Source organism: Pteropus medius, unplaced genomic scaffold (genome assembly GCF_902729225.1).
Source record: "Pteropus medius unplaced genomic scaffold, Ma_sr-lr_union100, whole genome shotgun sequence".
Taxonomy (NCBI): Eukaryota; Metazoa; Chordata; class Mammalia; order Chiroptera; family Pteropodidae; genus Pteropus; species Pteropus medius.
This window is the reverse complement of record NW_024343733.1, coordinates 5412714-5428224: the sequence shown is the minus strand read 5'-3', so window position 1 is coordinate 5428224 and position 15511 is coordinate 5412714. Positions and strand designations below refer to the sequence as shown.

The window sequence follows — 15511 nt, the reverse complement described above, 5'->3', positions numbered from 1 at the left end:
TTCAATCTCCCACCTCATCTCAATGCACCTGAAGCTCTGAGAATGCCCTTTTGTACTTGCCCGGAGCAGCCAGACCCCCTCGTTCTGGCTTCATCTCCTCCCTGCCTCCACATCGCTTTACCACTCCATTTACTTCCGAACGCTGCTTCAGATGTGGTTGTCACTGGGGAACTTTGGAAACAGGCAGATTTTTGAGTCTAGGCAGAAAACAGACTGCTGCTCGGATCTGCTACACAGCTTTGTCCAGAAAACAAGGAGTTAAAAAAGAAGTCTGGACTGTGAAGGGCCGTGACAACTGTCCTAGGGGGCGCTCTAGCGAACTCCGGCAGTGACTCATGCTGCTCTGTCACTCAAATCAGCATTGGCCCCTGCCATGCAGGCAGCCAGGTGGGGTTACAGCCAGAGCACGCACTCACGGAGTGGGGAGCATGAAGCCTGCACTGCGGGGGATGTGATGCCCAGCTCACAACTCTCTGGGCTGGGCTGCCACAGACGCTTCAGCCTGCAGCCATGGTAACATTGCTGGCCGGCTACGCCCCCGGGAGCCCACCACAATGGGCAGCCTCCTGGTGACTGATGGATGAGTGTCCACCTCCCTGACTGAGAGAGTTTAGTAGGTCTGCAGGAAGTGGAGAAGATGTAAGATCCTCCTACCTGGGAGTCATGCCTTAACGAGGTAGGACGCAGTTGTGCATTGGCGCGTTCACACCATCAGCACGCAGGGGAGCTGTAAATCATTGGGAAGAACTTTATTTGGCCGGTGTTTCATTATGCTGATTAAACTGCGGTGGATTCAGGGGGCATGCTTGAGCTGGGGAGGAGGGATAATGAACTAAAAAAAAAAAAGTGGTTAATAAGAGCTCCGAGTATACTCATCTGGATATGAATGAGCTAGACTGCAGTGCTATCCTAGCATGAGTTACATACCTCCCAAATCCTTTTTCCTGCTACTGCCTCTTGCTCCAGTTAATCCACGAAATGTAGAAATTCCATCTTATTTCAACGACTGGCAGTAAATATTAATAATTTAGACGTATCTAGACAGGGAAATAAATAGGTTTAGGTCATCTGGCATGCTGGCACCTGCTGGCCGCTGCTCTTTAGAAGCTTTCTGGAAATATCAGGCATGAGCGGCTTGCTCACATGAGTTCCCCAAGTGCTTTCATTCCATGAAGTGACCTGTTTGAGTTTATCCTTCAGTTTATCCCAGCAGAGAAGGCAGTCTGTCTGCGGGTGGGTGGCCATGTTGGCAGAGAAGGGGTTAATTTCTTGTTGCTGTAGGAGCCGAGGCTGGGGCTGCTTGTGTGAGCTAGATTGAAAGCAGGCGCTGCAGTGCCATCTCAAACGCTGAAGGAGTAAGAAGATTTTCTCCGCAACAGTGTTGAATCCAGTCTGAATTTTTCTCCCCCGCCCCCCTTCTTGTTTTTCTTTAACCAGCTCCTCCCCCCTTCGTTCCCACCCTCAAGTCTGATGATGACACCTCCAATTTTGATGAACCAGAGAAGAATTCGTGGGTTTCATCCTCTCCGTGCCAGCTGAACCCCTCAGGTTTCTCCGGCGAAGAACTGCCGTTTGTGGGGTTTTCGTATAGCAAGGCACTGGGGATTCTTGGTAGATCTGAGTAAGTGAGAATTTGACTTTCTAAGGGACCTACATTGGTGCAAGGTGTACAGAGCCCAAAGCTGGTGGTGGTGGTCGAGTGGGGGGAGTGTGGTGGAGGAAATCTGTTAACCAGCCTGCATTTGGAAAACAATTTACCTGTTTGGGCTTCGGTGAGGTGCACTGTTAGTATTCTCATTTTACTGTGTTTAAGGCATCTCTTCCTGTCCACAGCGTCACAATTGTCACCTGGGTACTTTGGGTTAGTTTTTCAGTCTTTCAGTCTTCTTTAGAGGGGAGGAAGTAGTGGGAGCTATCTAGCAGTACAGATCCTTGCTCGAAGGAGAATTATGCAGGGTTAAGATGAGCTGCCCGTCTATTTCTCTCTCCACCTATGTATTCATCTATCTCTCAGGTGGGTGGATAGAGGTTGCTGTCTTGGCTTTATTGAAACAATTCTAAAAACCATGTCTCAAGGTTTCCCGCTGGGTTTAGCTGAGCTGCAAGTGGCTGTACTGGAGCTCCAACAGAGAGATGATGCTTGGCTCTGCTCAAAGTCTACTGCAAGATCAGGGCTCCGGCAGAGCGCTGGCGGCCAGAGAAAGCCCCGTTACCAGGAGCCAACGGGAGGGAGTGTGATGTAGCCGAGTCACTGACTCCCAGAAACTGGGCTTCACAGGCGGAAAACCAAACAAACCAGGAGACTAGAAAATGGAAGTGTAAATATCACTGTAAACCTCTTGACATGATAGGTCTTTCTCCATTCTTGAAAACGCTAATGAAAACCGCATTCACATGGCACTTCGGACCGGAAGGTCTATGCTTCCAGCCTCCTGGAATTTCTCTGAAATGCAGTAGCCACTGTGGATGTAGAAGCAAGTACCTTGCTTCGTTCTCATGATCCGATGACATTCATGATCCGAAGTCGTTCAGAGGCACGACTTCCTCGGGCAGATCTAGGACCGGCTGTGTTATTCCTCTGATGCTCTGACTCCTTCACTTGGGTAATTAGTTGGTGCCCACTTAGGAGAAGAGTAGAATTTGATTTTCTCCTTGGCAGCATTCCTTCCTGATTTGTTGGGCTGGTAGCTTGGATATCAATTTGAAGGGATGTCATGTCGATTCTTGGATGGTGTCTCCCCCGGGGTGCTATTTTGGCAGTAATATTCCTAAAAAGATTTCAGACTATTGTGGGGGAATTGGGCAGTTGACACGAAATAAGGGTGAGGGCTGTGATTGAATTTGAGAGAGAATTTGAAAAACGCTGAGGTGGTCCTTCTTTCCTTCCTGCCTGGAGGCTGGGTTTAAAATTCGAGGTTGGATTTTGGTAGTGTTGGCTGTGCCTTTCTGACCAATTTGCTCTGCAACCCCAAAGCAATCTGGATGACGGGAGGAGAGGTAGAAAGCTACCTAGCTGTTGAATGTGCTGTCAGATGGATTTGAAATGGCCCAGCAAGGCTGCGAGGTTTTGCTCCGGCATCGGAGCTAAAGGCAGGACAGAAGTGGAGGCCTGATATTAAAGGATGCATGGGTTAGTGGGCAGCTTAACCTTGACACACACAACACTCTGAAGGTCACAAATCAGACTGGAAGGAGGTGTGTGGAGAGTTCTAGTTCTGGTTAGTAGTGAGCTGGCCAGGTCAGAAGGAAAGCTTGCTTGGGGTGCTAATCAGTGAAATGAAAAAACAGGGCTCAGGGGAATTAGACTACAGGGGCAAAAGCAGAATGATGCGGGGGGATCTTAGACATGGCAATTAATCTAAAGCAGTGTGTGATTAATTACTTATTTTTCAGGAAGACTGTAATTGCATCTTCCTGCTTCTCACCTAAAGCCCAGTTAAGGGAGCTCTCTGGCAGGGCATCTCATTGTTAAGGCCCAGGCACTCGATAAGTATTTGTTGATTTAATTTACTCATGTTCCTTTTTCCCAGGTTGTGTTTATATTGCTCGCTGTGTTCGGAGATATGCTATTTCACCTTTGATAGTTCAAAATATATCTCTGCAGCATAAAATGAGCTTCTGTTCACTCCCCAACAGAGTGGTTAGTAAGATGCTCATAAAATAAAACAAAGTTCATGCAAACAAAACAGAGCATTTCTTATCTGGAGCACGGAACTGTAGTACCTGTCTTTGGGGGAAATTTAATGCCTTTTCCATGGCAATTCAGGATTAGAATCAAAGATTTTCCTTCATCTTATGTCTTCTCATGTGATCTTGCCATCGGGTTTGGCTCTTCTGCCAGAGGCAGCCCTGTGGGTGAAACCTACAGCTTAACTCTGGAAATTCACTCCCCCTTTTGGATGTAGGTGATCCTGAGTCTATTGGATAATCGTTATTTAGAAATCCAATGGAAGCGATGGAGTAATGAAATTACTCAGAAGCCCCTGCAGTTTTGTTGACCTAGAGCTACAAAATTTATTTGGAGGTGGGGGGGAGGCATTTCCTGGGGATACAATTTGCCACCAGGGACCTGGTGTTTCTTCCTGAATTTCTCCTCCTCCCCTCCCTGTTTTCAGTATCACAGGTTTTTGTTTACACACACTTGATTACCTGTACTGCTACTCACTCTTCACACCACTGAGGAAATTGCAGATGCTGCTCTACTGCGTTGGGTAAATTGACCTCAGGTCTGTTACCACTGAATTGAATGAAACGTTCAGAGAAATTTTCAGTGAGAATTATCTTAACCGTGATCATTTGTCACTTTTTAGGATCCTTTTGTGGGACCCCAGACTATTTCTAAGCCAGCTACTGAGTGCATCCTTATTTTAAGGTTTAAGAAGAATCTTGGTCTCAGCATTTTACATGTGAGTTTTAGTAGGAGATCCTTGCAGCTTGGGTTGGAGGGAGTAGGAAAGATTCTACAGAACTAGTTGTCTGGGTTCTGGGTGGGATTATGGTGAAATTGGTGCTGGAGAGTAGGTGAGTGTCTGTTGCTTCTTTTTCTTTTTAACCAATGATCCACCCAAACCAAATCCCCAAGCTCTGAATGCCTGGGTGTTCCTGTGAGCCTCTGTTTGCTTGAATTTCAGAATAGTAGGGTAGTAACAGAAATTAGTGTGTTAAAGATTTAAAAATAAAATGGATCCCAGCTCTCTTCCCTCCACCGTCCTCATGGAGTTTATTTCTTAAGGTCCCTTCTCCTTCCTACTAGATCTGCTTTGTTTAAGCTCTTGCTGAAACAGTCGGTTTCTATTTCTGCAAACCTTCAGTATAAACTCTAGAAGGAAAAAGTCAGTTGCTTTTGTATTGTGTGTTTTACACATGCTGGTTTTATGCTTTTGGAGAAGTTGGAAATCTTAGAGAAGCAGTGGGACCTCAGTGAGACTGGAATCTGCAGGATGCCAGTGTCTGAATAGGCCATTTTTAGGAAGGGAGCTTGCTGTTCTTTCCGGCCTAGGGCTTTTTCCTTTCCTTTTGGGTGGATTTGAAAATTTTGTTTTGGAGCCAGCCATCCAAATGTGGTGATGTTTGATGGTGGTGGTGGTTGGAGGGGGGACGTGAAACATGGTTGCCATCATTGCCCTCCTGGATTTTCAGAGAACCAGTTTTTAGTGCTTCTTCCCTGCTCTGCTGGGGCCTCTGCATGTCAATTTCCTCAACTGCAAAGTGGAGTAACAATCACGCTTCCCCTTAAGGCTGTTGGGAGGATTATAAGAACTATAGAAAGCACTTGGTCTAGTACCTGGCACATAGAGAAGTCTCAAACATTCACTTTTATTATTTTCATTATTACTATTCTATCTATGCATAGAGTCCTATTTATGCCAAGTAGGTATGGAAAGAACTCAGCAATAATTAAGTAGTCCAAAGCCATGCCAGACCAGAAACCCAGCTTCCCATGCCCTGGGAATTTTCTGCTAGAGAAGCTTAAACATCCTAACCGACCACAAATTAACACGTGGTTGCCAGTATATCTGTAGTTAGAAGGCAGTTGTTGGGACGGAGTGGATTGGGGGGTAGAATTATATGATCCATTCCCAGAATGGGATCCTTTCCATCAGATTGAACAGGTCAGAGCATATATGTGCGAAACAACTCGGAACACTAAGCAAACACCTTTGCTGCAGAATATCATGGTACAAATTGGATATCTAACTGTTTTAGGAGAATCAGTAGAGAAAGGCAAAATCCAGAGCAGGGACCCTTGATGGGTAATGCCTGTTTACAGTTCTTGCGAAATTACAGTGATGATCTTCGTTGGAATGTCTGTCCATTTTCCCTAGTCAACTGTGATCACAAGGATTGAGCTTGGTCTTATTTATCCTACGTTTCCTGGAGCTCTGGACATGGTGCACCCTCATTATATATGTATGTTGGAACTGAGCTTGTAAGCATACTAATGGAAGGTAACATATTTGGCTTGGCATTTTAAAAGATAGTGATTTGGATGAGCGGAGAGGGATGTAGAGAGAATTTCAGGTGGGCAGAGTGATAACAACAGCTCATCCTTACAGAGAGAGGTACCAGCTCTGTGTCAGCTCTGTTCCGAGCACTTTACCCAGATTAATGCGTTTAAACTGCACAGCAGCCCATAAGGAAGGTACCATCATCATTCCCATTTTACCTGTAGGAACCTGAGGTGCAAAGATTAAACAGCTTGCCCAAGGTCATGTGCTCAGAGGGAGTAGTTCAGCTGGGACTTGAACCCAGGCTGCATGACTAGAGTCTCTTGGCCACTGTGCTTTGCTGCCAAATGTAAGTGCCATAGACAGGAGGAATTCAGAAATCTGCATGAGGTTCCCAGGTTGACATGCTTGTCTGAAGTGGAGGTCCAGTGTTGGGGAGTGATGAGCAATGGGGTGGGGCAGGGCGGATGAGAACCTACATGGTCTATTAAATGCTACAATGATTTTGTTTCCAACCTCTGTGTGAGATGGAATGTGTAGCTCTTAGATTATTCTGATTATTTCCTTTTATTTAGAGACTCTGACCTGGGTGTGTGTGTGTGTGTGTGTGTGTGTGTGTGTGTGTGTGTGTGTACGCAATGCATATAAACACACTCATATTATTATTATACTCTCTCCTACTTCCTCCAACCCACGCTGAGAGTTCTTATTTGCTAGGGTTTAAGTTTGGTGAGGACAGGGAACTTTGCATCGACTTTGCTCTCCACCATATGTTCAGATTGATCATATACAGATTGTTCAATAAGCATTTGATGAATCGATTCACATCATTTTTCTGGCTGCACCTCTCCATTTGTTGATGACTCTGTGATCTGTGTCTCTTCAAATCTACGTTTTGTACTTCCAGCTGCCGCCTGTCATCTCTCCTGGCATGGCTTCTTCTCGTGGAAGATAGCCTGAACTCTCCAGTTAGTCCTCCTTCCTTTTTACTGAAATACTTGGGAGGGTAGGGGGAATCTTCACTTAAAAATTGTTTTCCTTTCCACATTCAGCTCAGGGCTGTTTGTCATTGTGTATACTATCATGAGATCTCTATTGCAAACAGCCTCATCTGTTTTGATTTTTTTTAAAAATAGCAACAATAACAGAATCTGCTTTGGTCCACCAAGGTGTGCCTCCCCTGTACTTCCCAAACGGGTTAGAGACCCGTAATGAACTCCTGCCTGTGATTACTGCCCTCAGGTGCCCTCTGTTGTTTCCGTTCTGCCATTATCTGGACCAGATGCCTAACATTCCCCTCCATTTGTTGTGCTGGGTCCTCTCCTCTTGATCATTCGATTTCTTCTTCCTCTTAGTTGAGCACATCTTGTTCTACTTGTCTTATTCTGTTCTCTATTTAGACTGTGCGTGCTTGCCTTGCAGGCCTGGCAGGACCATTCTGCCGCCTTCTCATTTGTTTTAAAGATACCTTGAGGAAATCTAATCCAAACCATCCTAGTCCAGTCCTGAAGATTAGGCTTCAGAAGATCTGTCAAGTGCATTGTTCGCTGGCCTACACACGCTAATTTGCATGGTTGCCTCGGCTCCCCTAAGAAGACAGTAATTGACTAAATGGTGCTATATGTTCCCAAGCTGTGTGCCAGTTTGGCAGCTCTTTGCCTAAGCGAATTTCTCTCCATTCTCTCTGTTTTACTTATCTTTCGTCTCCTGACCTCACTCACCTTCCTTTCTCTGACAAAATTCCAGAAGGAGTCGCCTACACGCAGTGCCCCCTTCTCAACCTCCACAGCTCTACAGAAACTCCTGTCTCGGAAGCCCGTGATTCCACTCAGTCTCCAGACCCAGTGACTTCCACCAAGAATTGCCACATTCGTCTTGAAACTTTCTGCTTTCATCCGGGAACTTGGTTTTCCCCCTAACCCTCTCGACTGCCATTCTCACTCTTTTGTGACTGTTCTCTTCTGTCCCAGGCCCTTGAAATATCCACACGGTTCCCTAAAGCTCCCTCCTCATTTCCCCTTTTATCCTGTTCTTGGTGATTTCATTCAGTTTCTTGACTTTAACTCTCGCTTCCCCATGGCTTCCTCCCAGCGTACCCTGTGGTCATCGTCGCCAGGGTATTCTCCTGGTTTCTCATCATCTCTGTCCAGTCTTCCCTCCCAATAGACAGACTTGCTTGCTCACTCAGTAAGCCACTAGGTGCTTGCTTTTGGCTTCCTCATTTCATTTAAGAAACTACCACTTTCTCTACCCTTCTAGGCAAGAAAACTGAGTCATCTTAAACTCTTTTCCACCTCCCCCACCATCCTGTCAGTTGCCAAGTCCTCTAAGTTGTGCCTCTAGGGGGACACTTGCATCTATGCCCATGTTTCTTTTCTCACCGCCAATCCTTATTGACTTTTGCTTGGACCGGTGCAGTAGCCTCCTAACTGATTTCTCTGTCTCCAGTATGCCTGGCTCTAATCCATTCTCCACAGAAGGTGGAATTCTTCCAAAGTGCAGGTTGGATGATGTCATTCTAGTGCTCGGAGCTTTAGTAGCTTCATAGTGTGCACAGAATTAATGGCCACTCCTGAACTTGGTATTCAAGCCTGGTATGCCGAGGCCCCTGTCTGCCTTTCAGTCGTATCTCTTTCTTGTCCCCTGTGCATGGCCAAGCTGCTCAGCATTCACCGAGGACAGGGACTGTGTTTTCTACCTTGTTTCTTTCCCCTGGAAGATCTTCAATGAACATTTCTCAAATTGAATGAGACTAAAGTAGCCAGGGATTATACCGTTTCCTTCTACACAGTTTATACAACTGCTAATGAGAGCCGTTGTCTTCCTGTGTACTTCCTGTGTTCCCAGAACTAGGCTGAGTGCCTTATACGTACTGTCTCATTAAGTCCTCACAATCTCACTATAACTCTGTGAGGCAGCTGGTGTTATCCTCATTTTATAGACGAGAGCACTGAGGCTCAGCAATGTCAAGTTATTTTTCTGAGGTTTTGTGGGTAGTAAGAGATCTAAGATTTAGACCCATAGCTGGCTGCCTCCAGGACCACGGTGCTTTGCTAGATTATGCAGGATCCACGGAGTAACCTAATAATAAAGATGGAAAAGCTGACACTCCTGGCATTCACTCTGTACCAGCCTCTATTCTAAGTGTTCGACAAGCATTCTCATTTAATTCAACAAGCAACAAGCCATTGTTTTATAGATAAGGAAACTGATGCTCAGAAGTTCAGGTTACTTCTTAAGTTCACATACTCTGCACATGGCAGAGAATGGCCAACTTTTTCCCAACATTTAACTTGAGAGCTGATATAAGCATTCTTTATTTTTTGTGATGAACTATAGCATACTCGTTTAAAGTCCAGGCTTTGGAATAGACAGACATGGGCTCAAATCTCAGCTCCACCCCTCACTAGCTGTGTGAACAAGGCATTTAACGTCTCCCAGCCACAATTCTCTTATGTATAAATAGGGATTATAATAATGCCCGTCTGCTAGTTTTGTTGTGGGGACATGTAGAGCCCTCAGTGTTAGCGCCCGGAGCAGAGTGAATATTTCATATTCATTATTGTTATTTAGAGGTGAGGATGGACCTAAGGGTGCTTTTGACTCTCTTTTCTTTCCTGCTTCCATTTGATAAAGATATCTTGCTGGTTTCTGCCTATTGAGAGAATCAGGCTCCATGTGGGGTGCCTGACAGATGTCCTAATACCTCCATCCAGTTTTTTACTATGAATGGAGTCTGTGACGTATCGATTAAATCTGCACCTTTCAGGAAACACTCCCAGGGCTTCTGGTAGGCTCCAGTTCTCATGGAGTCTGGAACCCGGTGCTGGGGAAGGAGGGAGTGGATATCACACACCCTCACTCACCCTTAAGCCCTTGTGTATCTTCTGGATCGAAGAGTGTGTGTTATATGGCATTGCTGTCCCAGAACTAATGCCGGGCATCTCCCAGGCAAGGGCCAGAAAGATTTCTCATGCTAGTGTCAATTCAGCGCACAGCTTATTCTGGATCCCTCTCTCATTGTGACCTTTAAACCGAGGCTGCCTGGGGCACAGAAGTTCATTCATTCATTCATTCATTTGCCCAATGAATATGTTGCTGTAGGCCTTGTGGTATCACTATGAACATGACAGGTAATGTTCCTGCCCTATAGAAGCTAGCATTCTGTTGGAGGGAGACAGAGGATGAATAAGCTCATAAATAAGAAATTTTCAGATGGCCGTAAGGGTTCTGCAGAAATCAGAGCTTAAATGGGGAGTGACTTGGAATGACCACTTTAGTCTTAGAGGCCAGGACTATCCTGTGGGTGTCCAGTGACCAGAAGCACGTTGGGCGACTGGACTTTCAGGACGCATGAGAGACATGATCTGAGTTGTGATAGGCAGGGCCTTTAGGTTAGGTTTTTGCTGTACAGAGGGTCCCTGACTTACGATGGTTTGACTTAAGATTTTCAGGCTTTACAGCGGTGCGAAAGCGATATGCATTTAGTAGAAGTTATACTTTGAATTTGAAGTTTTACCTTTTCCCTGGCTGGCGATATGCAGTCTGGTACTCTCGTGCAAATCTGGACAGCAGCAGCGAACTGAAGCTCTTAGCCATGTGATCGCTGATCAGGAGAGTAAACAACCAATTCTCTACGCTGTGCTGTGTTACTAGCGATTTTTCGAATATTTTTTTCTGAGCATGTTTAAGGTAGGCTAGGCTAAGCTATGATGTTCAGTAGGTTAGGAGTATGGAATGCATTTTTGACTTATGGTATTTTCAACTTACGATAGGTTTATCGGGGATGTAACCCTGTTGTAATTCAAGGAGCATCCGTAGTTGCAGTGAGCAGGAAGCCTTTGTAGGATTTTGAGTAGGGACATGGAATATCTGGTTCTCATTTTACAAAGGATCCCTCTGGTGTTGTGTTGTGGATAGTAGGGTGACAAAAGTTAGATTAGGGGAAGTAAGATTACTGCAGCCATCCAGGCAAGAAATGGAGGTATGTCAATGAAATTAACCTGCAAAGCTAGGCACTGGCTTAGAGGTGGTGCTGGTATTAGAGATCTGGTGGGAGGCTATGCTTTTATTAACATGATTTTTAATAAATTATTCTTGAATTACATATTAATCATTCCAAAGCAGATGGCTCTAACATAGCTGGAGTCTACTGCTGGTTGTGTGTGTGTGTGTGTGTGTGTGTGTGTGTGTGTGTGTGTCAGTGTGTCAGTGTATGTGTGTGAATATGTAGTGTGTGTTGGGGGGCAGCTATCGGAGGGGGTGCCCCAAAGCTAGCTACACTCTTTAGGAGAGCGGTATTTTTGATATTTTCAAGGGTTCGTGATGGACACCACTGTATATTTTTAAATGGGTTTATAAAGTTCATAAATTTCAGAAAGCTTCATCTTAAAAGCCAGTATATTTTTGGAACAGAGTGCTGATGAGGTTTTTATTTTTCGCACCATGTTACATCTTGCAGTTGGATGTATTTTTAGTGCCGTTGGCCACAATTAAGGTAGGGCCTTCAGCTAAGCTAATTTTGATTCCCTCGTTTTAGCCTCAAGTAATCCATTCTTGGTTATCTCAGGAATATCTGTGATTTTCAATGTGTGTGATCCATGAATTGGTGGCATCTTCTACAGTCTTGGGGTCTTCTTCCTAAGGGAATAAATGGATGGCTTCATGCTTACGTGTGATCTTAAGGATTACAGTAGAGATTAGAGAGCACTCGACACATTTACTTGCTTTTAGGGTGGAAGTACAGATTGTATACTCGATATGAAATATTCTGTTAATAACTTTATAAGGCTGTCTTTGGAATTAGGTGGATTATTTATAGACATTGGGAAAATGGCATTTTATTATTTTTACTTAAAGGGTGAAGTTACATGTAAAGCAATTTTTAGGTCACATCTAACGTTAAAAAAATCAAAACCATTCTTTCTGCTATAGTGGTAACAACCAAGCCCAACCTTCCCTCTGTGTCATATACCATTACCTCTGTTAATAGTCTTTAGGCCTCTATAATTATAAAGCAGATGTGTATATCAGAAAGAGATGTTGATTTCAGAGTAAATTTTTCTAGAAAATAGAAGCTGGAAAAAAAAAGGAAAACCCAAACTTGGCTTCGTGCTTGAAGAGACAGCACTGCTGTGTGTGGGTGGGTGGCTGCATGCACCCGCTGCTCAGAAGTGCCTTTTCTCTCCATGGGGATAACTGGCTGTGTATCAGAGATGTGGCCAGGACGAGTAGGCAAGCAATGTGTGGGCAGGCTGCATGTTCTTTTATTAGCATCCTCATTGTACTGCATCTCATCGAGCCTGGAGCATGAACCAGCCTGGGCCTCTTAAATCTGTACAGTTTCCTACTTAATTACCACCCCTGAGCCACCAAGCAATGGAGAAAGAGTTGTTTTTTGTGTGTGTGGGTTGAGCTGTTTCTGGGGGTGGCTGTGGACTGACCTGGCCTACGGACGTTCTTTGGTACCTAGGCTCTCCCAGGTTCAGTCCCTGCATTGCATACAGCCAGTCATGGATAGAATTTACCTTCCTTCAAGTGATCCATTTTCCTTTCCTTTGTGACTTCACTCCTCTGAGCTTCTCGAGTACTTTTCATGGGTTTCTTTTCTTGGATTTGTCCAAGGCCATCCAATCAAGAAGTAGCAGAGTTGGGCTTTGAACCCACAACTGTTAGGTTTCAGAGTCCAACTCTGAACCTCCAGCTCTGCTGCCCCGCATTGGCACCCAAATCATCATAATGTCGGAAAATAGAGGTGTCGTAGGGTAAGCTATTCCTGAGCATCAGACCCATGGGATAATAATACCCACCTCGTAGGATTGTTGGGAAGATTCAGTGAGGTAACCCACAGAGCACCAAGCATAGTGCCTGGCACATAGTAAGTGCTCAATAAATGTGCATTATTATTGACGACAAAGGTAACAGCATTAATTCTCCTGCATTGCTACTTCCTTGAGGACAGGAACTGTGGCTTCCTTAACTGTATAGCCACCACATCAGGGTCTCTCAGCTTAGCACAGTTGACATTTTGGCCTGGATCATTTTTGTGGGAGGTTGTTCTGTGGATTGCAGGATGCTGACCAACATCTCTGGCCTCAACCCACTAGATGTCGATAGCACTCCCACTCCTAGGCATGAAAATAAAAAAAGTCTCCAGACATTGCTAAATGTCCCTTAGGTGACAAAATTTTCCCTGATTGAGAACCACTGGTTTACAGGTAGCTGTCATGAGATTACAGGGCTTTTCTGTTCATGTATGTGCATTTGTATATTTTTTCTGTCTGTCTATCATCTGTTTATCTCACATACACATTCACTTATAGAAGGTGGCTAAAAAATACTTGTCGAAGTTTAAGAATTTTGAAAACAAAGGGAAATTCTTGGAAGACTTTAGTCGGCAGGTAGACCCTTTCCCGTTCCAGGGGTTGACAGAACTTCAATAGTTTCAGATAGTTTCTTTACTGTACCACGCCCATCACCCATAACTTTAGCGTTCAAACCAGTTACAGGATTTTTTGCAAACTTTCGTTAAAGCAACATTAGCATCAGCTCTTTAAATATTACCACTCTTGATGAAATGGTGCATTTCAGGGTGACTTTAGACCAGCAGAGTTGCTACTTGAAGAGGACAGGGTCCTTTTTGGTAAGAGTCTGGTGGCTCTGAGGCCAGCTTTGGATCACACCTGCCAAGCTATGATTTACATTATGGTCAGTTCTAGAATAATGCAAATGTCAGCAGTAATTTGCTGTTGCTTTGAAAGTCAGAAGGATGGCTATTGAAATAAGTTACGATAATATCTTATAATTTCAGAATATCTATTGGGGGAGAGGATCTGTTCGTTCAAGAAATACATATTGAGAGCTTCTTATTGGCCTTAGCTATTTAATTGGCCAAAATGTCTATGTGAGAAAGAAATAGAATACAAATATGTTAAGTTGAGCCACGCTGCCTCCAGTATATTTCTTTTATAGAAATTCATGGAAATGGTTTATTTTAATTGACTTATTAAAATTGTGGGGTAGGAATAGTCTTTAACCATTGTCTGAAATGTGTACATTGTCATGAATTTAATAGACCACTACAATTGACTTCAAAATTGTGTTCCCACTCAAAGAGTGACCAGAAGGCACCAGTACCAAATGGTGTGGCCAAAATGCCCCCTAGTATCAAATGCTGGCAACAGTCATACTAGGAGTTTTAAATGCCTAGACCCTAAATCACAGGCATTTTCTTCTGATGGGCACCGTGGTTCTCAGGCCTGTCTGTACATTAGAATCATCTGGAAGCTTAATAACAACGGTGCTGTTCAGGCCCCACTCCCAGGCTGTCTGTTTCTGATTTATCTGGTTTGGTTGGGCCCTGGACATCTTTTTTCTTTTTCTTTCTTTTTTTTTTTTTTAAGATTTAATTTTTTTTTTTAGAGCAATTTTGGTTCTTATATAAAAGTGAGAGAAGTCTAGAATCTCTCACAACGCCCCCCCCCACCCCTACTGTCAACATCCCCCACCAAGAGTGAGTTTATTCCCCTCAATGAGCCTACAGTGACACATCATTTTCACCCAGAGTCCATAGTTTGCATTGGGGTTCGCTCTTGGTGGTATACGTTCTGTGGGTTTGGACATTTATATAATAACATGTATCCATCATGATAGTTTCATATGCAGTATTATTTTCATGGTCCGGACATCAGTATTTTTGAAAAGCTCGCCAGGTGATTACGCAGGGGAAGTTCCAGAAAGCTGCCGTGACCTCTCCCTGCTCTGTCATTCAGTCTCTCGTGCTCCCATCCTATTATTGTTTATAAGATTGTTGCTACAAGCCGGGTTTAATCACAGAATTCTTACTGTAGCATTTTTAAATTGATTTTTATTTCTTTAAAAAAAAAAAAAAAGATTTCCTTAGCACCTTTATTCTGAAGAGCTCTTAATTGCTATACTTAGAACTTCTAAACAATGAACATTTGTGAAGCATCGAATTAGCAGAGTAAGGAAGTTGGACCTTGGGTGACGAGTTGGGGCTGTGGCATTGGGCTGTGGCATTGTCTCCTACTTGTGGCTGTGGGTGGGGCCGCACATCTCAATTCTGGGCCCCATTAATGAGTGACCTAGAAACTTTTTTTGTGTATGTGTGAATAAGCAGATCAGCTTTGTACCCACAGCAGCACACTTTAAACATTAAATACCACTGGAGTCGGCTCTCCATGTGTCATCAAGTTTTGGGAGCCACTTCCCACCCCATCATCACGCACCCATGTAATTGCTCTTAAGGGTGCCAGTTTTGTTCTTGGGCACAACGAGCTGTGTGGCCCGTGTTGTTATCTGTGAGTCATGTCAGTGCGTGTGACTTAGTGACATGTTGATGACTCTTGATTGTGGAAGGACCAGGGAGCCCACCTGTGGATCATCCTTCCCTCCTTGCTTGGTTTGGTTCTTTTTCTCTAGCTCACCCCGCAGAGTGAAGTCAGGAATAAAGGCAATAGCATAGGCCATGCCAAACAACCCAGTTGATCTCAGATTAAAAAGGAAAAAAAAAAGTGTGTGTGTGTGTGTGTGTGTGTGTGTGT

General features: G+C 44.3%; 1 protein-coding gene across 12 annotated transcripts in view; it reads left to right on the top strand.

The window, feature by feature from the left end:
- The window catches only part of CIT (citron rho-interacting serine/threonine kinase), a 145766-nt gene that overhangs the window by 52008 nt on the left and 78247 nt on the right, over positions 1-15511 (top strand). For all 12 annotated transcript variants that reach the window (XM_039868284.1, XM_039868285.1, XM_039868280.1 and 9 more), the window contains one exon: positions 1438-1621. In XM_039868284.1, coding sequence (XP_039724218.1) covers positions 1438-1621 — 184 coding nt within the window. The remainder of the gene's footprint in view (positions 1-1437; positions 1622-15511) is intronic.